Genomic DNA, 25,007 nt, shown 5'->3' on the forward strand with positions numbered 1-25,007 from the left:
AGGGATTAAATTGATGATGTGATGTTGGTGACCAAGAAAATTTGATGTTTGGGTGGGTAACTTGGGTTTGTGGGGTTGGGATTGGGGTTTGGTGCAGAGGATTGTGATAAAAAATTTTAAAACTAAGAATTGAGAAATTATGAGAATTGAGAAATCAAATTTTTAGTTAAATCAAATTTGTATTTTCAGTTTAAATTAAAATTAAGAAATTAAAGGCTTGTTTTTTGATTAGATTTAAGTTTTGTTTTTTAGTTTATTTTCTTTTTTGGTTTAAATTTTCTAACTTAGTTTTAAAAAAAAAATTAAAATGCTAACATGGCATATAAAAATGTCAAATAAATTTTTTAATAATATTTTAATCGCCACATCAGTGTCATGACAATGCCACGTCAGCAAGTAGGGTGTTCCATATGCCATGTAGGAGATTTTCGTTAGTAAGTTGATGGCAGGGACCAAAATAAAATTGATTTTCTTTTTTTAGGGACTGCATTATGAACGAAATCAATTTAGGGACTAAAATGAGAATCGACCCAAAATGTAGGGATCAAAAGTGTATTTTCGCCTTAAAAAAATTGAAATGTCCATACAAAAAAATTTTAATTAAAAAATGTGTTATTTTTTGTTTATATATTTAGTAAGGACATAATGGTAAATTTATACCAACTTTATTTTCCATCCTCTCATTTTTCATCTCAGCCAAACAAAATATTTTTTCATCCCTCCTCTTTTCTACCCCTCCAACCAAATACAAATGAGGGAAAATTAAAATTTTTTTATCCTCCCACAATTTTCTATCCTCTTACTTTTCCATCTCCTTAACCAAACGGACTTGTGTTTGTTTGGAAGTGAAATAGGGTGGATGGAAAACTTTGGAGAGACTATGGAAAGGAAATTTTTTTTTTAAGTGTGTTTGGTTGGGTGAGGAGGAAGAAAAATAAATAGTGAGGCCCAGGTTAGGCTTGTTTAGCCACTGCCCGATACTGATAGAATCGCCCTTCACTGCACCGATCCCCCTGCCTCATGACTCACAACAGGTTTTAGGCATGGTGGTCGGCAGAATTTTTCGAGTACTGACGCTGGCCAATGTGGAGAGCGGTGGTGAGTTTTGCACACCGACGAGAACCGCACCACACCAATGTATGTATATATAAACATAAATGAATATGTGTGTTTGTGTTTGTGTTTTGGTATAAAAAATATTGAGAAAGAGGTGATTTCCCAAGAGAGAGAGAGAGGAAAGCGTACCATACCAGTAGTAGAGAGAGAGAGAGAGTGGCGGGTGAAGCTTGAAGGAAGAAGACAATAGGTTTAAGTTGATACGTGCTAAAACGATATCGTTTAGCTTCTTTATAAGTAAAAAAAAAAATGATGCTAAATGACACTGTTTTGAATCCAAAATTAATATTAATATTAACTTCAAAACTACGTCATTTTTAGTATCATATTTATTTTATATAAAATAGTTAAACGACATCGTTTTAACTCGTTAGGTTTAGGTTAAAAAAATTTCAATTCTCATTCATTTAAATCAGTCATTCTCTTTCTCTCTTTTGCCTCTCCCACTCTCTTCTCTCAAGTCTCATGTGAAATTAAAAACCTGTCTCTCCTCTCCCTATCCTCCTTCGCCTGTTCCTCTGCCTTTACGTCTTCCTCCACCTGTCTGCCCTTGAAGTCTTTATTCTCCAAGGCCTAGCAACTTCAAATTTTTTAGAGAAGGTTTTGATGTTTAAATCCCACTGTGCTTTCTACCAAAATTGTGTGTGGATTTTGTTCTTCTTTTTAAAATCTATTATGGGTTGTGTTTTGTTTTTTGTTTTTATTTGAGTCTTTGTGATTTGAATGGGATAGTTGATGCAAAGATAGTGAAATTGTATGTTTGTTTGTTTATTTTTAAATATTTTTTATTTTGGGAATATTTGGGGTATTGTAATGATTAATATGTAGTTTGGGGTGTTAATTTTATTGTGTTTGGTTCTTGAGAAAATGGAGAAATAACCGAACTAACCGCACCGAACCGGTATGGTGCACCGCACCTTCCATGGGCCGGTTTCCACCCTTTATATTTGAGGTGTGGTCAGACATGCAGAGAAACCACCCCTGCAGGTGCGATGCAAAATAGCCCCCCAAAATCGACCGCACCATGTACATTCTTAGCCCAAGTGTTTTCTCCCCGGACCTATCAAAAAGTTCTCTCCCAAAAATGGGAGAAGACTGAAGGGAGAAATTAGACATCATTTTTGGACAAAAATGCCCATGTGCAGTTGCGGATGGGCTTCGTCCACGTTGCTCTTCTTCACTTTTTTTTTTCTTTTGATTTACTGAGCAGACTTCACCTAGTGCTCATATGTTTTTTTTTTTCTTTTTTTTTTTTTAGATGCGATTTTTTTTCCTGGACATGATTTTTATTTTATAATAAATTTAGGTGATTGAATTTTTTTTGGTTGTTTATCACTTTTTTGGTTTTACTTGGGCCTCAGTTTTTAACAAGTGTATATGGGTAAATTTATATAAACTCACTTTTTCTATCCTTCCAGTTTTCCACTCCTAACCAAACAAAAATGAGAGAAGTTAAAATATTTTCTATTATCCCACTTTTGCATCCTCCTACCATTTTCTATCCTTCCACTTTTCCACACTTCCAACTAAACGGATGGTTCATTGGGTTCGAAGAGTGAAAAAATGGGAGGATAGAAAAAATTTTAATTTTTCCTCATGGTGTTTGGTTTAGGGAATGGAAAAGTAGAGGAATAGAAAATGTAATTTGTAAAAATTTACTTTCATGCCTTTGCTAGATAAAAGATGAAGCAAAAAAAAGAAAAAAGAAGAAGAGATGAAACACAAAAAAAAAAAAAAATAATAAAAAAACCAACCGCTAATAAAGAAAAAACCAACCGAATGAAAAGTATAGAAAATGAAAAAAAAGACTAAAGAAGGAATTTTTTTTTTTTTTATTATAAAAAAGAATCGTTAAGGGTCCATTTGTGATTCGCTTATTTTGTTGAAACTGAAAACTTTTTACTGAAGATAAATGTAAAAGTTAGCTGAAATAGTACAGTGAGACCCATGAATAGTATCAAAAAGTGCAGTGAACTCATGAATAGTAGAAAAAATAAACTGAATAGTAAAATAAGTTGATAAAATAATTTTTGGCAAACAGATAATAAGAGTGCGTTTGGAAAGTAATGATAGCTTAAGCTTATTTGAAGTGTTTAACTTATTTTTGCTACTATTTATGGGTCCTATTGCACTTTTTGGTACTATTCATGGATCTTACTGTATTATTCAGCTAGTTTTAGCTTTTTAAATTTTTTTTGAAAATTTTATATTACTTTCAACAAAAAATATTTTTGTTTCAGTTTTAGTTAAATAAGCTATTTCAAAATGGACCCTAAGGTGCGGTTTGGATTTAGCGTTTCCTGCATTGCATTTTTTTTTTAGTTGTGATTGTTGACTTTTCTGCGTGAACAGTGCACTCGTGCATTGTTCACGGTACTCATAAATATCATTTTTCATCAACTTTTTCATTAAAAATAGGTCTTATGGTACTATTTACACATTTAAAAATTATTTTGCTACAGTATTTTCAGTTTTCAATTTTTAGCTGTATCCAAACGGACCCTAAGTAATAAAAAAGGACAAAATGGAAAAAGAAAGCAAGGGATAAAAAAAGGAACATTTGTGGAAAAAATAAAAGACAAAACAGAAAAGGCAAGCACAAGGGAAAAAACGCAAACCAAGAAAACCCAGTACTTTTCACAGGAGTGCTTTAGTCCAATAGTTTTCTCTCCAATTTGGAGAGAAAACATTTTAGTGGGTTAGAGGAGAAAACACTTAGATTCACTAAATTTTTTTTTCTCCTTCAAACCAAACACTCTCTAAAAATATTTCCTCTAAGCTTTTCTTTCCTTTCTTTTCTATCATTCTTATTCCACCTCCAACCTAATGGACCCTTAAGATTTATTCCATAAAAGTTCAATTTTGGGTAGGATTACGAATGAACCAACTTGTTTATAAATAGTTAAGCCAACTATGGAAAAACTTGTTTATATTTATTTATTTAGCAGATGAGCAAATTTGAAGTCTAGGCTTAAGCTTGATTATTAGAAAAGTTGAACCCAAGCATATTAACATGCTTATGAACAAGCTCTTAACTATGATGTTAAATTATATATATATATATATATATATATATATATATATATATATATATATAATATTACATGTTTATATGTATATAAATGTTTAAAATATAGTTATTGTAAGTGCACAATTGCACCTGGACCCAAAGATTATTATGGGCTCAGGCCCAATGAGCCTTAAACAATGAAATTTGTAGAGTGTGGGCTTGAAATCTAGATTAAAGATACTGAGAACCTGATAACGGGCTATAGGGTGCAAACACTCGTAAACAATGAATGATAATTGCAGGTGAACCTCCTCGGACGTGAGCCGAGGATTATTTCTGTATTATTTCTCTTTCTTTCTTAAAGATTACAATTCTTAATTCCTTTCTTCGTTACCGACCGCCCTCTTTCTTTAACCTTCACCCCCCTTAAATACTTCTTTTTCTGATACTTTATCCACGTGTTGCTCAAACCCCCTCTAGATATTTCTTTTCTTAGTGCCTTTGAATAGTGACCAGAAGTTTCAGTTCTACTGTTCAGGGGTCACTTCCCCATTAATGCGGTCAGGGGGTAGGTGCAGAGTCTTTAATGTGGAGGTGGCAGCCTTTGCTCTTGGTATTTTTCTAACACCGGTGTGTCTAGAAGGTTCAGAGTTTTTCCCTTTTAACCAACAGTATTTCCAGAATTCTGCCTTGACCTTCGTAGTGAATCTCTGACTTCTCTTGGATCTGTTCGAGGAGAAACTCACCCTCGGCTATATCCTCGGACCCTCGGCGTATGGGCCGATTCGCAGTACTAACAAATCCTTAGCTCAAGAGCAGTTCGGCTCTCCTTGGTAGAGCCCAAAGGCCCAAATGCCTGCTTGGGTCCTTTACTCCCCACAATAGCCCCTCAAAACTCTATTTTTCATCATCCGAGGAGAAAAATAGGTTTTTGATCCAACGAGAACTTACACCACACGTTTTGTAAATAACTGCGCGTGTGGAGATCGTTTCGTGTTCCAGAGGACGCCACTTGGCGGTTTTATTTTCAAAAACGCGCGCATTTATTACCGTAAGTTACACCCTGTCTCCCACGTTCAACGGTGAGATGAGCATCCAATGGCCTTTGTTACCCCCTGAAAATTTGGGCGGGACGAATACAATTTCGAGGCCGCTTTCCCGTATGTCGTGACGCTTTGGGAACCTATGCCTTCATTTATTTCTTCAGAAGCTAATCCCATCAAAACATCAGTAATCACCTTTTATCTGCAAAAATCCATGGAAATTCGCACAACTTCAAATCTGTAAGTGCTTACTCTTTTTCCTTAACCCATTCTCCTCGGATCCTGTCCTCGGCTCCCCTTCTAACCGTTCTCCCTCTTAGAACTTAGTCTTTCGTTCCTTTTTAATGGGAAAATTTAAGTGTCTAGTTGATACCGCCGCTGGGATGGAAGGTTTTAGAGCTAAGTATCACATTCCCAGCGACGTAGGTTTAAAATACTGCCTGGCGGAAGCCATGGCCGGTTCTAAGAAAACCGGAGAGGTCATCATCCCGATGGTCGCCTTCGTAGAAGGTGGGATGATCCTCCCAATGAAAAGCGTAACCAGGGAGTACCTTCGCAACCACCGGTTGTGCCCCGATCAATGCGCTCCCAACGTTTTTAGAGTCTTAGGAAGCGTCGACGCTCTAAACGAGCAGAGGAGTCTGAACCTCACCTGGCATGATGTCGCTTTTATGTACGAATGCCACAAACTCACTAGAGTAGGATACTATATCAAATCCCGCTCTAACGTAGTTAGGTTAATCTCCTGTCTGCCCAAGTCCAATAAAGGCATGAAGGACGACTACCTCATCGTCTCAAGCAACTGGCACGTCGGACCCCACTGCCTAGTTGAGTGGGGAAATCCAGGTGCGATACCTTAGGATCTAACTTCCCGCCCCATAACTCCATCTAAACATCTTAGAATGTCATTTGCCTTTACAAAATATTTGACTTCAGTTTATTACATGTTCTACGAATCTGACCATGTTTGTTTGTTTTGGTGTCTTTCTTTGCAGATAAACAACACGTGCGCCCCCGCTTGAGCCATTGCAACATCGCAGATTTGAACAGGGTGCTTCGCTCAGAAGTGTTCGTAAGTGCAGACTTACAACTTAGGGCGGCTCATTTGATACTAGGGTACGACCCTATCTCCTCGGACTTCCAAGAGATCGAGAACGCCATTATTGCCGGTGACCGGCGGCGTAGGAGGATTCACGTAGCCAGACCACATTTCCTGGCCGACCACGACCTTCCTGACGACCCCCATACCATGCTGTACTCACAAACGATTGCTGCGATCCCTCTCGCTACGCACTCTCAAGCAACTGTTGTCCCAGAGGAGCAGGTGTCTTCTTCGAACACGTTAGACGAGGAGATAGAACAATTTCGATTCGAGGATGCCCCACGACCTCGTGGAAACCCGTTCGTTGTTCTTTCCGACGAGGAAGAAGAAGCAGCCGAGGCCTCTGGGATCGCGGGCTTAGTGATAGCGCGTCCAGACGATAGCTCCATCGAGGAAAACATGGATGAACTTAAGGACCTTATGACCGCGAGAGGCGCGAGAGTGGCCAAAAAGGGAACTAGGGGATCCCAAGCTCTCCCAGCCTTGCCACCACCCCCTCCTCCAGCTGACCCCGAACCTCCCACCGACGATCCGAAGAAGAAAAGGAAGGTGGAGGCCGAGGGGGCCGGTGGCGAGAAGCAAAAGAAGCCACGACAACAACCACAACCAGCTCAGCAGCAGAAGTTGGACAAGGGTAAAGGCCGGGCTCGCTCAGTCGAGAGTGGGGAGATCAGAGACGTGGCCGAAGTGCACCGAGCACCGACTACCTGGTCTCCTGACCTAAGACTGGACGGTGCACCAATCCCCTGCCACTCCAGTATCAGGGCAATCCAATAAGGCCACGCCCACCACTTGGCTGAGGCGTTGGAGCGTCCTCTTCTGCTGCCCAAGGACATGGAGACCTTGGAGAAGATGGGCCAGCCTCAGTTGTTCCTTTCATTAAAAAGGGATTTAGCTCTGGTAAGTTCCACCTCACACTTGTACTCTAGATTCATTTGTAAACACTTTACCATATTTTAACCTCCTGACATTTTTTGCAGGCCATCCAAGAAGTTTTCGCGGCCGAGAAGTTGTGGAGGATTCTCGGAAGTGCGCTGGGATGGAGCAAGAGCTACGGCTAGAGGCAGAAAGGTCCCTAGGCCAGGTCCTAGCAGAGAAAGGGAAGATCACATCGCAGCTAGCCGACTTAAAAAGAGAGAAGGATGGTGCCGAGGCCAGCTTAAAGACGATGGAGAACCAAGTGGGGGGGCAACGTAAGCTTCTTCGCCAAAAGGACGACGAGCTCTCTCAGGCCCAACAGGCACGCTTTGACTTGGAGAAGGAGCTTACGTGGACGAAGGAGGAGGCTCGCGCCCACAAGCACGCACTGGAGGCCGCGAAGAAGGCCAGCTATCAGGAGGGAGTAAATGTAACACAAGAACGGTTGACAGAAGCCTTTGCGGCCTTGTGCAGGAATGCGTCCTGTGGGTGCCGGGAGAGGCCATGAATGCAACAGGGTTCCTCGTTTCCGAGCTAAGGAAGCCCGAGCACATTTGTCTTCCCCTAGACATACAGGAAATAGAAGACCTTCCCGTTGCTGCCTCTCCCGCCCTTCCTCCCGTAGTGCAAGAACTCGTTCGATCCTACGAACACCGAAGGTTCCCATAAAGAGAAGGACGAGCGTGGCGGTGCCGAGAAGGAGCAAATTCAGAACGTGGAGCCCCTCGTTCCTTCAACAGACAAAGGGAAGCAAGTTTTGTCTACCTTTGAGCTGGAACTGAAGAGCACCGAGGCTGGCAGCAGCTCCCTCCAAGACCCCCTACCCAAGCTTAGGACCTAGCATAGGACTTTCATGTACTCCCATTCTTTTTGATGATGTATATAATTAATAAAGAACAATTTTATTCAACTTTCACTCATGTTGTATTTGTCTTACTTTGTTCTTTTTGTGCTTGTCATGAAAGTTCTTACTAATACATAGTTAAAGGAAGAACAGAATAAACAAATCTAACTCCAGGAGTTGCAGAATTATAACCTCCAAACAGCCATGCGCATATTTGCTTTGCAAAGTAGAACATTTAAGAACCTGTCAGAGATTAACTTAGTTTGGATATTAAACAATGCCTTAGTTAAAAAACTCATATGATGGTTAAACCTTTATAATTTGGGGTATTACTTTCAGTAGGATGTAAGGTCCGAGGGCTATTCCTTACAAAAATTTATTTAACACTTAAGGATATAGAACTTAAGATCTAAGTTAATGAATGGTAAGATACTGATTTCCACAAAGCATGTGATAAGAATAAGAACAGTGACGAAGATACCAATTTTCACAAGGTTTGTGGTCCGAGGACCATATTTAACCAAGTTTCTGTTTGACACTTAAGAATAGTAACTTCAAATGTTAATTTCCCCAAAGTAGAAGGTCCGAGGACCCGACATAACTAAGGTTCTGTTTAACAAATGACAAGATATCAATTTCCACAAGGTTTGTGGTCCGAGGACCATACTTAACCAAGTTTCTGTTTGACACTTAAGAGCAGTAACTGTAAACCCCTGAAATATTTATAACTTTGAACTGTTAGCTAAGAAAAGCACACTTTATTAATAGTAATACCTTCGAAGGTTATTTACATTCCAGGGGCGTTGTACAATTCTTTCATCTAGATCAACTAAACGATACGACCCTATGCCAGCTACTGAAACAATGCGATAGGGACCTTCCCAGTTTGGTCCTAGCTTACCCCAAGTCGGGTTCTTAGCGGTGCCCACAACTTTTCTTAGTACAAGATCCCCAGGTGCGAGTGGCCTTAGCTTCACGTGGGCATCATATCCCCGTTTAAGCTTCTGTTGATAATAAGCCATTTGGACCATAGCTGCCTCGCGCCGTTCCTCAATTAAATCAAGACCTTTTTCAGAGGCCATCGTTATTCTCCGGGCTAAAAGAACTCGTCTTCGTGGTGGGAAAGCCTCGATTTCGGAGGTATCACCACCTCGGCTCCATAAGTCATAGAGAATGGTGTTTCTCCGTGGACCTGCGCGGTGTAGTCCGATACGTCCAGAGAACATGTGGGAGTTCTTCTACCCACCTGCCTTTCGCATCGTCCAACCTTTTCTTGAGCCCACTGACTATGACCTTGTTAACGGCCTCGGCTTGTCCATTTCCTTGAGGATAAGCTGGGGTGGAGTATCTATTTATGATGCCCATATCACCACAATATTTCCTAAAAGCCTTGCTATCGAATTGAACACCATTGTCTGAGATAAGTGTGTGTGGTATACCGAATCTAGTGACGATATTTTTCCAGACAAACTTCTTAGAATCAACGTCTCTGATATTTGCTAAGGGCTCGGCCTCAACCCATTTAGTGAAGTAGTCTGTTCCCACGAGAAGCCATCTTTTATTTCCTGCAGCCCTGGGAAATGGCCCCACTATGTCCAATCCCCATTGTGCGAAAGGCCAAGGACTGGAGAGAGGGTTGAGAACCCCTCCAGGTTGATGAATATTAAGGGCAAACCTCTGGCACTGATCACATTTCCTAGCATAGTCATGAGCCTCCCTCTGCATATTGGGCCACCAATAACCCTGAGTCAGGGCTCTGTGGGCTAAGGATCTTCCCCCGGTGTGGCTCCCACAAATCCCTTCATGCAGTTCTTCCAGAAGTGCTTCCGTTGATTTAGGGTGCACACACAATAAGTACGGTCCTGAGAAAGATCGTTTATACAGTTTCTGATCCTCGGACAACCAGAAACGTGGCGCCTTTCGACGTATCTTATCTGCTTCAGATTTGTCCTTAGGAAGGATGTCATTCTTAAGAAAAGATATGACCGGGTCAATCCAACTAGATCCAGGTCTTATCAGATGGATGCGAGCTGCGTTGACAACTGTAAGAGTTGGCTTTAGCAAATCCTCTACAAGGATAATTCTGGGCAAGCACTAAGCCGAGGACGTGGCTAATGTGGCCAGGGAATCTGCATGGGTGTTTCCACTCCTAGAGATGTGAGACAAGACAAAGGAATCAAATTTAGCTTGCTGACGCTTGACTTGGGCCAAGTATTCTTGCATTCTTGGGTCCCTAGCCTCCATGGTCCCCATGACCTGGCCGACCACCAACTGTGAATTCGAAAACACATGAACTTCCTTTCCACCCATACTGTGTACCATGTTTATGTCCACCAAGACTGCTTCATATTCAGCCTCATTATTAGTAGCCGAGAAGGCCAGTCTCAAAGATTTTTCAAAGACAATTCCCTCAGGGGATTTCAGGACAAGTCCAATACCAGACCCTCTCTGATTAGCTGCTCCATCCACATACACTTTCCAGGTCGGAGGTACTGCGGCTGTGATCACACCAACTGATTTTTCATCCATGTGTGCTTCTTTCAGAGTTTTTTCTAGCAATGGTTCGGTAAACTCTGCCACCAAGTCAGCAAGGACCTGGCCCTTCACAGAGGTGCTAGGCCTGTATTTAACGTCAAAGGCTCCCAAAATGGTTCCCCACTTTGCCACCCTACCAGAGTAATCGGCACTGCGTAACACCGCCTTGAGAGGCAATTGGGTCAGAACTACCACAGTGTGAGACTGAAAATAATGAGGAAGCTTCCGCGTGGCATGAACTATGGCCAGAAGTGCTTTCTCCAAGAGTAGATAGCGCATCTTGGCCTCATTCAAAGACTTACTAACGTAGTAGACCGGTCTTTGCACCCCGCTTTCATCCCTTATAAGGACCAGGCTGACCGCATGGACGGCCACTGCCAGATAAGCAAACAAAACCTTGTCTGGCTCGGGGCGAGACAATATAGGTGGCCGAGAAAGATATTGCTTAAGCTGTTGGAAGGCTAACATGCAGTCCTCGGTCCATTGAAACCCCTTCCATTTATTCAACAACTGGAAGAAAGGACGGCACCGGTCAGCTGACCGAGAGATAAATCTGTTCAGTGCGGCAATCATTCCGGTCAATTTCTGGATTTCTTTTGGGTTCCGAGGCGGCTGCAAATCCTGAATAGCCTTGACCTGTGATGGGTTTACCTCTATGCCCCTATGAGTAATCATGTATCCCAAGAACTTTCCAGATCCCACGCCGAAAGAGCACTTTGAGGCATTAAGGCGCAACTTGTACTTTCTTAGCACTTGGAAGGTGTCAGCCAAATCTTTAACGTGTGAAGGTATTGTTTTACTCTTCACCACCATATCATCCACATAGACCTCAATGGTCTTTCCTAGCTGTCGTTCGAACATTCTGGTCATCATTCTTTGGTAGGTAGCCCCAGCATTCTTCAACCCAAACGGCATGACCTTATAGTGGTAGTTCCCCGTTGGAGTAATGAAAGCAGTCTTCTCTTGATCCTCCATTGCCAATGGAATCTGATGATAACCCTGGAAGGCATCCAAAAAACTCATACGAGGATGTCCGACAGTGGCGTCCACAAGCTGATCAATACGCGGCATTGGGAATGAATCCTTGGGGTAGGCCTTGTTCAAATCCGTGAAGTCTACACATGCTCTCCACGTTCCATTCTTCTTTTTTACCACAACCGTATGCGCCAACCATTCGGGGTAGAAAACTTCTTTAATAGCCCCAGCCCTTTTGAGTTTGAGCACCTCCTCCTTGACGGCCTCAGAATGTTCCTTGGAAGAACGCCGAGGTGGCTGCCTTCTCGGAATAATGGCGGGGTTGACATTTAAATGATGACAAATGAAGCTCGGATCTACACCCGGAGCCTCATAAGGATCCCACGCAAAAACATCAATATTGTCTTTTAGAAATTCCAACAACTCCATCTTCTCCTGGTGTGGCAAACGTATGCCAACTTGGAAGAACTTTTCTGGGTCATCCACTATCAAAAACTTCTCTAACTCTTCACAAACAGCCTCCTCTCCTATCACCGCTCCAAGTGCATCCGGAGCTGTTAATTGCTATGAGTCTTGGGTGAGCAAAACCGATGACTCGGCTTCTGTCTGATGAAGCACTGCGGCCGATATGCATTGCCTAGCCACCGATTGGCTGCCGAGGATCTCTTCAACGTATTCCCCAGAGGGGAACTTAACCTTAACATGCAAGGTAGAGGAGACGGCTCCCAGAGCGTGCAGCCATGGCCTGGCGAGGATGGCTGTATATGGGGAGTACGCGTCAACCACAATGAAATCCACCTCAACCGTTTCTAAGCCGGATTGAACGGGCAAACGAATCTGTCCTTTTGGCATAACGGCCTTTCCTTCAAAGCTTATGAGTGGCGAGTCATAAGGAGTAAGATCTTCCAGCTTCAACCTTAGCCCCTTAAATAAATCAGGGTACATGATATCTGCACCGCTGCCCTGATCAATCATCACCCTCTTTACATCATAATTCCCTATCTTGAGGGTGACCACAAGAACATCGTCATGGGGTTGAATGGTACCAACCTTATCCTCCTCCGAAAATCCCAAGATGGGTAAATCCACCTTTAACCTCTTCGGCCTACAGCCAGCCTCCTCGGCCTGAGAATGGGAAACCGCCATCACCCTAGTGGGACCTGAGCCGGTCCTGCCAGGTGCAGCGAAGATAATGTTAATTGTTCCCAATGCCGGCCGAGATGGATTATTCTTCTAATTGTTTGAGCCAGATTGACTGCCCTGCCCATTAGGTTGACACAGGTGCTGCTTCAGTTTTCCTTCACTGATAAGCTGCTCCAAGTGGTTCCAAAGGGTCCGACAGTTCTCGGTAGTGTGGCCCACGTCCTGATGGTACTGACAAAAGAGGTTCTGATTCCTCTTCGCAGGGTCTCCTGCCATCTTACTAGGCCATCTGAAGAAGGGCTCCTTATGAACTTTCTCCAATAATTGGTGTACTGGTTCTCGGAACACAGTGTTCACGGCCTGAGGTACTGCCGAGCCGGACTGCCCAATGTAATCTCTCCTCGGCTTGTTGTTGTGGTATTTGTCCGACCTGAAATCTCTTCTCTCCTGCGGGATAACCTTCTCCTTACCCTTTCCTTGCTGCTGGTCTTCCTCTACTCTTTTGTATTCATCAATTCGATCCATGAGGCGACGTACGCTGCGGACGAGTTTTTTGGTCAAGGACTTCCTCAAATCGTGATCTGTAGGGAGACCTACCTTAAAGGTATTGAGCGCCACCTCATCAAAATCACCATCTATCTCGTTAAACATCTCCCAGTACCGGTCGGAATATGCTTTCAATGTCTCCCCTTCCCTCATGGTCATGGATAACAGCGAGTCCAATGGCCGAGGCACTCTGCTACACGTGATAAACCGCGAAGCGAACGCTCTAGTAAGCTCCCCGAACGAACCTACAGACCCCGATTTAAGGCCGTTGAACCACCTCATAGCAAAAGGTCCCAAGTTAGAGGGGAAAACTTTACACATCAGGGTCTCGTTATGAGAGTGCACCGCCATCCTCTGGTTAAAGTGACTTACGTGCTCCACCGGATCAGTTCGGCCATTGTAGATGGTAAAGGTGGGCTGGGTAAACCTCCTGGGAAGCCTCCCTTTCTCAATCTTCCGTGAAAATGGAGATTTGGAGAGTTGGTGCAACGCCCGACTCATAGCATCGTTCCCCAAGCCCCTAGAAGGAAGTTTCTTGTGTCTGCGAGCTGGCGGGTCGTCCTCCTCACAAGAGGACATCGCGCTAGGGGGTGAGCATGACCTCGAGCTATAACTACCTTCCCAGACCTCCGCTGAGGAAGGATTAGACGAGGACGGTGAAGGCTTACGTCTGGCGCAACGCAGTTTTTTCTTCAAACGATTAATCTCCTTCTGCATGGCTTTAGCACCATCCTCGTGGGTGGTGCTACCCCCGCCATGAGTATGGCTAGCCCTAGGGTATTCTGTATAGACGCTTCCCTCACGATCCCTTTGACGCTCAAGACGCTTAAACTGATCCTCCGGTTGTGATTCCTGTGATTCTGCATGGTGAGAACCTAGGCCTGCCATCGTATCCCAGCTCCTTTTTTGACTAGATTCCCACAGACGGCGCCAATTGTAAGTACACAATTGCACCTGGACCCAAAGATTATTATGGGCTCAGGCCTAATGAGCCTTAAACAATGAAATTTGTAGAGTGTGGGCTTGAAATCTAGATTAAAGATACTGAGAACCTGATAACGGGCTATAGGGTGCAAACACTCATAAACAATGAATGATAATTGCAGGTGAACCTCCTCGGACGTGAGCCGAGGATTATTTCTGTATTATTTCTCTTTCTTTCTTAAAGATTACAATTCTTAATTCCTTTCTTCGTTACCGACCGCCCTCTTTCTTTAACCTTCACCCCCCTTAAATACTTTTTTTTCTGATACTTTATCCACGTGTTGCTCAAACCCCCTCTAGATATTTCTTTTCTTAGTGCCTTTGAATAGTGACCAGAAGTTTCAGTTCTACTGTTCAGGGGTCACTTCCCCATTAATGCGGCCAGGGAGGTAGGTGCAAAGTCTTTAATGTGGAGGTGGCAGCCTTTGCTCTTGGTATTTTTCTAACACCGGTGTGTCTAGAAGGTTCAGAGTTTCCCCCTTTTAACCAACAGTATTTCCAGAATTCTGCTTTGACCTTCGTAGTGAATCTCCGACTTCTCTTGGATCTGTCCGAGGAGAAACTCACCCTCGGCTATATCCTCAGACCCTCGGCGTATGGGCCGATTCGCAGTACTAACAAATCCTTAGCTCAAGAGCAGTTCGGCTCTCATTGCTAGAGCCCAAAGGCCCAAATGCCTGCTTGGGTCCTTTACTCCCCACAGTTATATAGAGTTGAGATTGAATTTTCTAAATTTATAAATAAACTTTTTTGTATCAAATTATTATTTGTAATTTATTGATATATAAATAATTCATTTATAGTAAAAAATTGTGTATAATTTTTAATAATAGAAAGTTTGTGAATCTAATCTTTATAAGATTATAAACAAAAATCATTTTATTTAATTAACTCACATAATCTAATTTCAATTGTAATATAGTTAAAAAAAATTAGTAGCATATCTTTGTCAAGAGGAGAAAAAAATTAGTTGCAGTATTTACTATATATATATATATGGGAAAAGAAAAATTAATTGTGAACACGTTAGAGTTTGTTTAACAAGAAAATGAAGTTAGTTCCTGTTAGCTCAATTGGCAAAGTTTTGATAATTGAATAAGAGATCTGAGATTTAATTTCCACTTACACCAAAAACTGATTGATGTTTTAATTTGATGACAAAAAGCTATCCATTTTAAACTTTTAATACTTGGCCGGCTCAACTCAGCTAGGCTCATTTCCAATGAATAATTGGAAACGACGACCGTTCATTGTCGTTTAGATAATTCATTAGTCCACAATTCTTTATGAACGCGCCAGCATGTGATCCTCACTTTACCCAATGACATTTCCAGAAAATTCTGTACGTCTGTAGAGGTACACATGCCACCCTTTCTCACTATAAAAGCAGACCACTTACGAAATTCTAATGTTAATATATCCGTTTCTACCGGCAGCCTAGGGCTCTGAATCGAACATACTTTGTTCTTCTCATCCTTCATTCAAACATGGCTACTGCATCAGGTACTTCATTTTCTCCAATCTTCCCTTTTTGCACATGTATCAATGTGTTAAGAGTAATTTAAATTTTGCCCACTACTAAGTTTTTGTCATGTGGGTATCTGCTTGATTTATTGTTTCTCTGTCTGTGTTATTCAAATTCAATATGATTAATTTTTTTTTATCATGTGGGTGATCAAATTTTTCCTTAGTTAATTGGAGAAAAAGTATAATTTGCTCTCATTTCTGAAGGGTTAAAAAAAAAAAAAAAGCACATCTGATTTGTATTAGTTGTTGTTTATGGAGTGGCTGAAATAGTTGTACTTGCTATGAATATTTGGACTACACTTGAAGCTTTTTTTTTTTCCATCTTCATGTAGCCCATGTAAAATATGTCTGAAAATTTTATGCTGAAGTTGTCAAAATAATATGATAATTCACTGAAGTGTTAGATTTTCATATGAAGGGATGTTTATGTACTGTAGTTATAGTTTCTTAAGTTTGAAGTTAGAAACATTGAACATGAGGAGTACAGGTCATTTATGGTGAACTGCAGTGGCTGCCCTTGTTATTTTGACCTTTTGGTAACTGTTTCTATCATGAATATCTATTTTTGGTTAATCTGTTTTACTTCCTGGGTGTTGCAGTGGCTTTCAAATCTAGAGAGGATCATTGGAAGCAGCTTGAATTGGAGGAAGCGCGTAAAGCCGGGCTTGCGCCAGCAGAGGTTGATGAAGATGGGAAAGAGATTAACCCTCACATTCCTCAGTATATGTCGTCTGCACCTTGGTATCTTAATGCTGAGAGACCGGTAAGCTTCACACATATTTAGTTCAATACAACCCTTCTCACACATTTAAAGGCGCTATTTTCATCAAGGATTTTCTATCTTTTTCTTTGTTAGAGTTTAAAACATCAAAGGAAATGGAAATCAGATCCAAATTATACAAAATCCTGGTATGATAGAGGTGCAAAAATATTTCAGGCAGATAAGTACAGGAAGGGAGCGTGTGAAAAGTAAGTGGACCTTGCTCGTACTGTTTCCAAGTTCATGCTGGTTGCACTAAGGAATTTTACATGCTTGACTGAGATATGGAAAAATGCTTTCAGTATTGGGCATGAAAAGTTTATTGATAGTGTAATAGTGATAATGACTGGGGGAACCTGTCTGTAGCAGTATAGGTCTCCATTTCCCATGACTCTCATGGGCATTAGATGAAAATACAAATTGAGGTTGTATTTTTTGAGGTGTTGCCAGAGCACTTACTGCCCTTTGGCAAACAGTAGCCTTTGGTAACTAGTACTAAGCAGAGTCATAATCATCTTATCATCCTAAGTATTACCTTTCCTTGGTTTTTCTTTTAAAGGAAATATATGTTTTTTATAGGTAAAATAGGGGGATGGGGCTAGTGGGCTTCAAACCTCAGTGCCCTGGCACCCCAAGAGGTGCTAAACTACTGTGTTTTCTCTTGAACTCGAACTCCTAAAGGCAATATTGTATTTGAGTACAATCTTGTGATCATATTATCTCTTCTTTGTGGTCCCCTGTTCTATTCTCCCCCGAGTATAAGATGTACAGAACTAGAGAGCATATTCATTGTTATGCCAAACACAAATTTAGACATACAAAACCAGATAACAAATTCATTATTTTGAGGGCATTTAGAGTACATTTATCAACTTTGAACTAAAATATGAGTCATCTGACATGTAAAAGTAATTTGTTTGAACAAGTAATATAGTACAAAGCTTAGTCACCTTGGTTATTGAACAACATGAATTCAATGATTTTTTTTTCTCCATTTTGATTCACATATAGCTTTAGTTAAATGTACTTTAGCCTAATATCAGTTAAAATAAGGCCTCTATGAAATATAGGAACACACAAGAGAGTACTGCTCAGGGCTTTCTTGCTATTGCATCATTAAACTTTGAAAAGCCTACATGGTAGTCTCTATGTTCTAATATGTACTTGATATCTAGAACTGTGAATACATATCTGGAAATGAGATGTTATAATTTTGTAGCTTTTCTTTTATTGCTGTTGTCATTTACTATATTGAGGAAGAAAGTTTAAATTATTTATGGTGTATGATTTTATGATAATAAATTTGACGACAGAAGGAAAATTTTCCTCTTTTTATGACCTGTTTCACTGGTATTCTGTATCATGTAATGCGGTAAAGCTGTGATTCATGAAGGATGTGGATTTTTCATTTTCTCGCTACAGCTGTGGGGCAATGACACATAATGTGAAGTTATGCATGGAGAGGCCATGCAAGAAAGGAGCAAAATGGACTAGCATGCACATTGCACCTGATGAAAAGATAGAGACTTTTGAATTGGATTATGATGGCAAGCGGGACCGATGGAATGGTTATGATGCAGCAAGCTATACTCGCGTCATTGAGAGATATGAGGCAAGGGATGAGGCCCGAAGGAAGTACCTGAAAGAACAGCAGCTGAAGAAATTAGAGGATAAAAACAATAAGGAGAATGGGGAGGGTAATGTCAGTGATGACGATGAAGATGAAGATGCTCTGAAAGTTGATGAGGCCAAGGTTGATGAAAGTAAACAGATGGACTTTGCAAAGGTTGAGAAGCGTGTTCGTACTACAGGTGGTGGAAGCACTGGAACTGTCAGGTGTGTTTTCTTTAGTTTACTGTCTTAGATATTTGTTTGTTGTTAAATTGGAAACATATTCTGTCCACTGGTATAGCATTCCTCTGCAATAATAATTTTGCATCATTGTTTTTATTCTGTTCTTTTATTTTAGAAATTTGCGTATTCGGGAGGACACAGCAAAATATCTTCTGAACCTTGACGTCAACTCTGCATATTATGATCCCAAAACTCGTTCCATGCGTGAAGATCCTCTTCCTGATGCTGACCCGAATGAGAAGTTTTATGGAGTGAGTGACTAGAAATATTGTGGATGTTATTTTGAAATATTTTGTACTCGCCTGTGTGTTAAATGTCACATGATTTTGATTTGTTGACGGTCATATTACAGGGAGATAACCAATACAGAGTTAGCGGGCAAGCTATGGAGTTCGAGCAACTCAATTTACATGCCTGGGAAGCATTTGAGAAAGGTCAAGATATTCACATGCAAGCAGCTCCATCGCAAGCTGAATTGCTCTACAAAAATTATAAGATCATTAAGGAGAAATTAAAATTACAAATGAAAGATGCCATTATGGAGAAGTATGGCAATGCTGCAACCGATGCTAAACTCCCAAGGGAACTTCTTATGGGACAGACTGAGAGACAAGTAGAATATGATCGTGCTGGGAGAGTTATAAAAGGCCTGGTATTACATTCTGTTAAATGCATTCTTAAAAATTTTGTCTTGTTTTGAAAAATGTGGCAAAGTTGAATATGATAATGCTGGCAAGCTGCATTTTTTTTTGAAATCTTCTTTTATAATTTAATTCAGCAAAACTTTAATCCATCCCCATAGGATTGGCTTGTGGAAATTGTTGATCATATGGCACTTTCTAGGGTGAAATAGCATTAGACATTCAAAAATTTGTTTCCCTTTTTCATTTTTTATTTATTTTTTATTTTTTATAAAAGGTGACTCATACTAACAATTTTATTGTCTTTCAATTTGTCCTGTCGTTTGTAACAATTTTAAGTTTTGGGACTGGTCAATAATTTCTATGAAATCACTTTTTCGAGTAAAAAGGGAAAACGAGAGGATTGCTGAGGACATGGGAAATGAACTTTCATGAAACGTGGAATTGATTTGTCCTTATTGAGTCAGGATGAGGATGAGGAAACTGGATTGGGTTTGAAACTGTCTGAGCTTTTAATTGCTGTTTTTAGTACTTAAAATGAGTGGAAGGACTTATAAACAGGTTTTTGAAATTGCTGGAGAATGTGGGACATATGTACAATTGTTCTTTTCCTAGGTTTTTGGAATTGCTGGAAAATGTGGGGCATATGTACAATTGCTCTTTTCCTATAATGATTATAGAGTGTATCTTCCTTTTGAAGAACATTAATAATTGTAACCTTTATCACATGGCATCTGACCTTCAAAATTTATATATTTATCAGTGTTCTTGCCCCGAATAGATATGCAAAGCGATACAATAATATTTCGCTTCGAATCACACTTTCTACTAATTATAAATTTTTACCTGACCATTCATTTCTAGCTCATTTGAACTTTGAATAGACAAAATTGGTGAAGCATTTTCTATGTTTTTTTTTTTCCTTACTTTTTTTCAATTTGAAATGTTGGATGCATGCAAAAGGAGGATTTTAACTTATTTATTTCTTGGTTTATTTTTGAAGGAGACTTCTCTTCCTAAAAGTAAGTATCAGGAGGATGTGTATATTAATAACCACACAAGTGTTTGGGGTTCATGGTGGAAGGATCATCAATGGGGTTACAAGTGCTGTAAGCAAACAATACGGAACAGTTATTGCACTGGTGCAGCTGGAATTGAGGCTGCTGAAGCTGCAGCAGACCTAATGAAGGCTAACATTGATTGTAAAGCAGCATCTGAAGGTTAGAACCTTTAATTTTTAAATTTAGAATATGTGTTCACTTTTTCTAAGTGCAAAATTTATCTTGACAAAGTTCACATTTTTTTATTTGCTGATTTCAGATGTTTCCTTTATTTCATTAAAGTGCACATGATTCTACCGGTTTCTCATTGGTATCCAAATTCCAACACAAGTTTCAGTCCTTTATTTTAATCTCTGTGCTTTAGTGATTTTATTTGTTTATATTCTAGGAAGCACAAACACTTCATCTGGGCTGCCATACCTGTGTCGTATTGGTGTCGTAACCGCTATGTCATGTTAAATTTTTCAAAAATTGCTCATGTCACTGTGTCTTACCCATACCCGTGCATGGGCACTTCATGTTTTGTAAGTTCCTTTTTGTTTTGATATGAATGTGTACATTTGCATTCTAATTTGATCTTCAACTTGCATGCAGAGACACCTGTTCCAGCAGAGGAGAAAAGGCTTGCTACTTGGGGAAATGATGTACCTGATGACTTGCTTCTTGACCAAAAACAACTCACTGAGGCCCTTAAAAAGGTGAATTTGAGATCTTTTGATCTTTTCTACTTCTGCTTCTAATTTTTTTTTTAATATTATCAAAGATATAAATTATTGTTTGCATAATTTTTACCAGAGATATGATTGGTTTTTTATGTTTGGCCAGGAGGACGAAAGGAAGAAGGAAGAGAAAGATGAAAGAAAGCGCAAGTATAATGTGAGATGGAATGATGAGGTATCTTTATTATCATTCAACTGTTGTTAAGCCATTACTTGGGAAGTCTTGGATTTGGTTAATTTCTTTTCCATTGTGTCTTTTACATCATGTAATGCCTTTTGTAGGTTACTGCTGAGGAGATGGAGGCATATCGGATGAAAAGAATACATCATGATGATCCCATGAAGGAGTTTCTACACTAATGTTGTCCCAAACTTGCCTTTTAGCTGGATTCTGTGAGCTGGGAACACTTAATTTAGGATATTGATTGTCAAAGCAGACTTGATATCATTTCCTAAATCTGCTGTTGTCGGGGCTCTATGAACTATCTGTTATGATTTTTGTTTAATGTGCATATATGTAGGGAGGAAATCATAGGGAGCACATTATGTATTTTCAGGGACTCATTAATGTTAATAAAACTTCGTGTGATTTGTGGGAAAAGAAGTTACAACAGTCTACGTTTGTTAATGAAATACTAAACCCAAAAATAGAGTAAGTGAAAAAAATGTTGTAAAGCAACAGCTTTTCTTTGTGGGGGTTAGGGAGTAGTTGGTTTTGGAGAAAAAACCCATTTAATAGGGGGTTGGTTATATGTTGTGGCTTAAATGTTCTTAGGAAAATGTCTTCTGCAAAATTTTTAAGGGAGCTTCCAGCATGACAATTAGTTGGAGTTCTGGCATGGCTATCCCTTATAGGATGGGGGTAGATGCCAATCAGGCTACTAGTCCGTTGGCAGTAGTTCTTATACTTGAAACTACAGATATCCACTCACTAAATCAACCAATGAGTAAATAATAACGCAAGTTGTAAGATTATTTTCCATTCTTGAGTTCCAAAATTTACTTCATTTTTCGGTATGATTCTTAGTAATTTTTTGAGATTCTTTGTGTTTATCATCATTAACATGGAGTAATTAGTTTTCTCTCTTAATAGAACTGATTAATTATGAAATTCAGTGTTTAGGGGCCTTAATTGAAGTGGTCACTTTGTTTGAATCCTGTATTTCTTAATTTCAGGGTTACAGACATTGGTTTGAAAAAGGCAGGTGCAAATATAAAATACACTGAGCTCTTAAGCCTTTGCCAGGTAATCATTACAAACTTTCATGATTGCATTGCAAGTTCTTCAAATACAAACAACTTTGGTTTATTTTCCACACTAATTAAACAAAGCACTCCCCATATGTATGTATTAAATCACCAAATTCAAAAAGCCACATGAAGAGAATCACTGGCGAGAATACACAAGAAGCCCTAGACAACCCAGGGTTGCTTTACCCTTTCATAATCATACCCATTGCATAATCATTGTTTTCACTCCCCCCCACAGGGTGAAAAAAAAGGAGGAGAAAATCTCAAACCATCAAGTACCTGTTATAACTTTCATGTTCTGTATTGAAAGAAAGAAGAAAATATGATTGTAAAAAAAGAATGAAAAATTAACTTTTAGGCACTGCGGGCTAACATCTCCTGAAACTCAAGATTTGACCTTTCCTTCTGGAGCTTCATCTCTTCATGAAACTTGGAGATGAACTCCTCTGCCCTTTCATCCACTTGGAGATGCGGTGATGAAGCAACAACCACCTTCCAGGCATCCTCAACACTATTAATGTTATTGCTATTTGTTGGTAAAACCTTCTTGTCGAGCACTTCTTTACCTTTGCTATGAGCATGCATATTCTTGGTATAAACTGACACAGGTTCATCAAAGAGCTCGTCTATGTGTATAGCAGAAAAGTTCTTTTGAGGCTGGTTGTGGTGGTAGTAATGTTGGCTGTATCGATAGGAGGGTTTGGTGAGAGGGTGTCGTTTGAAAAGGAAGCGGAAGCAACGCATGGCAAGGATGCGGTGAGTGGTGGTTTTTATGGCTTTGGAGATCTTGAGCTTGTGGAATTTGGATTGGAGTGTGATGGTGAAGCTCTTCCACGCTTTCTTAGCGAGGTGTAGCTTCTTTGTCAAGCTCGAGCGGGACATTAAAATGTTGCTTAGTATTAGTATAATGTGATGATGAACTGTTCTTTGAAGGGAGAGGCCTAGGACGCAGGAGGCAGGGTGGGATGTTATAAATTATTTGAAGATTTTGCATCGCATAGACTGAACTTGGGTGGTTTTTATGGAAGGAGCTTGATACCCTATACATTTTTCTTTTTCTTTTTTAGAAATTTACCAAAATGGTACACTCTGGATTTCAAAAAAGAAGCAAAAGGTGTTTTTGTAAGGGGCAATGGTGGCATTGGAGCTGTTGAGAAATGAAGTGTTTTCTTAGACGAGCAGTTTTCACTTTCGGCTGTCTTGGGGGCCAGGCGTATTAAGAGAGCAATCTTGGGTCCTAAGTTTAGAAAGCGCAGTCCTGTAAAGCGCACTTGTTAGTTATCATTGGTTTTGTATAGTGCAATCTCATTTTTGAGTCCTAATCGTGGGCTCTAAGGTCGCTAGTATAGAATGAATGTGGCGTTAATAAAAAAACAAAAACAAAAATTTTGAGAGCGTGGTTTAGTAGTGGGCAATTATAGAATATATTTTAGAAGTATAATAAATGTGTATAAGATAGGTTAAAAACTGACTGCTTTTAATTTTTTTTAATAAATAAAATTGAATTTTAGCTTATGACATTTTCATGATAGTTGCCCTTTATCTACAAGCTAAAACATTAGTTGATTTTTGATTTAGGCGAGGTTTTAATCTCAAATTTCTTATTCGACAACATAAAAATTTATTAGTTAAACTAACTGGAATCTGCGGCTCATGTTCAATAGCAATATATACCTCATATATACACCTAAAAGAAGTGCAAGTTTTATGTAATTTTGAAGATGCAGCTCCCTCAACTTTTTGGTTTGGAACAGCTTCAGCACGTTTAATGCAAGAAAAAGAAAATACTCAAATCACTTTTCAATTATTTTTCTTATGAGTTTACCTTTACCAAACCAGAGGTTGGTCCAAAAAGATCTTTGAGGATGCCTCTAGAAACAGCAGTTGTCTTGTCTACCATGGAAGTTAAAGTATATCCTTTCCTCTCACCTTTAATTTCAGAAAATTAAATAATATAAATTACACATAGGAGTTCAACTCCAAGTTTCATGAAGAGATGAAACTCCAGTAGGGACTACCATAAAAACCAAATAACTTTTCCTTCATATACAAGACGGCTTCAAACCACGTTGAAGGTGCCTAATATTTCTTTTGTTTTTGCCCTTAAAACACCACAATGTATGGACGGCAAGAAACTTGCCTTTCCAGCTTGTAAAGATACACAAAACTAATTCGTTTCTTTGTTCTCGAGAAAAGCAATGGTCATCCTTTTTCTATTTGGCTTTACAGAACTTAAGACCCTTTACACTTCAAATTCATGTCATGTATCTTTTATTTTTCCCCTTCGCCTACTTGTCACATACCTGAAAGTCATATTTATATAATAACCAAATAAAGTATGTGTTTCTCAAAAAAAAAAAAAAAAAAGCCATATGCAAATAGGAAAATGAAAATAGTATCGATAACAAAACATTGAGAAGAATCAATATAGAAACATGAGCATTAGTGGTTAGGAAACGCAAAACCTAAGTCTATCATGTGTGAATAATAAAAAAGTAGATATGCAGACCAATAACATAGGTTCAGTAGCCGTTCATATATTTAAATGATACCCACTTTTCGTTTCCATCCTCCAAAGAAATAATCCTACCACAGCACAATGGTTTTAACTTTTAATATGTCAACGATAACTCGAACTCACATGAAATCTCCCCCATCCCCTTCCAGACCATGAACTTGATGGGAATGTTATGAACTTAAACCTAGAATGCTGCTTGGTTAAAAGCTACGTCACGTATATGCGTGTCCTTATCATATTGTTGAAGCACCGCCAAGTGTTTGTCAAAACTCCAAGGCTCATTTGCAATTACTCGATCCACTTCTACTTTGTTATCAAAAATGAAAAGAATAATGTTATCACCCAAAACTAAGCCATTTCTCGATCTCCATAACTGATTAAGAGTTCTAGCCACTGATTTAGTGTTGTTGATGCCCACTTTGGCAAAAGTGCCCAATAACAAGAAGAAGCCCAACAATAT

General features: G+C 39.8%; 2 protein-coding genes across 3 annotated transcripts; one reads left to right on the plus strand and one right to left on the minus strand.

The window, feature by feature from the left end:
- The first annotated feature begins 15,599 nt into the window (after positions 1 to 15,599).
- Positions 15,600 to 22,376, plus strand: LOC142623250 (pre-mRNA-splicing factor SLU7-like). 2 transcript variants are annotated; one of them, XM_075796642.1, is made up of 10 exons: positions 15,600 to 15,719; positions 16,343 to 16,506; positions 16,600 to 16,712; positions 17,926 to 18,339; positions 18,473 to 18,608; positions 18,710 to 19,009; positions 20,002 to 20,218; positions 20,654 to 20,757; positions 20,885 to 20,953; positions 21,061 to 21,386. In XM_075796642.1, exons 1-10 carry the CDS (start codon positions 15,704 to 15,706, stop codon positions 21,136 to 21,138), a joined length of 1,611 nt encoding a protein of 536 aa, XP_075652757.1. In that variant the 5' UTR covers positions 15,600 to 15,703; the 3' UTR covers positions 21,139 to 21,386. The 2 variants fall into 2 exon arrangements, with proteins under 2 accessions (XP_075652757.1, XP_075652758.1); XM_075796643.1 differs by having other exon boundaries at positions 15,630 to 15,719; positions 17,882 to 18,339; positions 21,061 to 22,376.
- LOC142623251 (uncharacterized) lies at positions 22,003 to 23,056 on the minus strand. The gene has a single exon (XM_075796644.1). The coding sequence runs from the start codon at positions 22,909 to 22,911 to the stop codon at positions 22,384 to 22,386; it is 528 nt and encodes a 175-aa protein (XP_075652759.1). The 5' UTR covers positions 22,912 to 23,056; the 3' UTR covers positions 22,003 to 22,383.
- Between the last annotated feature and the right edge of the window lie 1,951 nt (positions 23,057 to 25,007).

This window comes from Castanea sativa, chromosome 2 (assembly GCF_040712315.1).
Source record: "Castanea sativa cultivar Marrone di Chiusa Pesio chromosome 2, ASM4071231v1".
In the NCBI taxonomy this organism is placed as follows: domain Eukaryota; kingdom Viridiplantae; phylum Streptophyta; class Magnoliopsida; order Fagales; family Fagaceae; genus Castanea; species Castanea sativa.

Excerpts from the sequence above, each read along its gene's own strand:
- LOC142623251 (XM_075796644.1), bottom strand. The coding sequence starts at position 22,911 with ATGTCCCGCTCGAGCTTGACAAAGAAGCTACACCTCGCTAAGAAAGCG.
- LOC142623250 (XM_075796642.1), top strand. Across the intron at positions 16,713-17,925 it reads AGGAAGGGAGCGTGTGAAAA|CTGTGGGGCAATGACACATA; the intron begins GTAAGTGGACCT and ends TTCTCGCTACAG. Across the intron at positions 18,340-18,472 it reads GGAAGCACTGGAACTGTCAG|AAATTTGCGTATTCGGGAGG; the intron begins GTGTGTTTTCTT and ends CTTTTATTTTAG.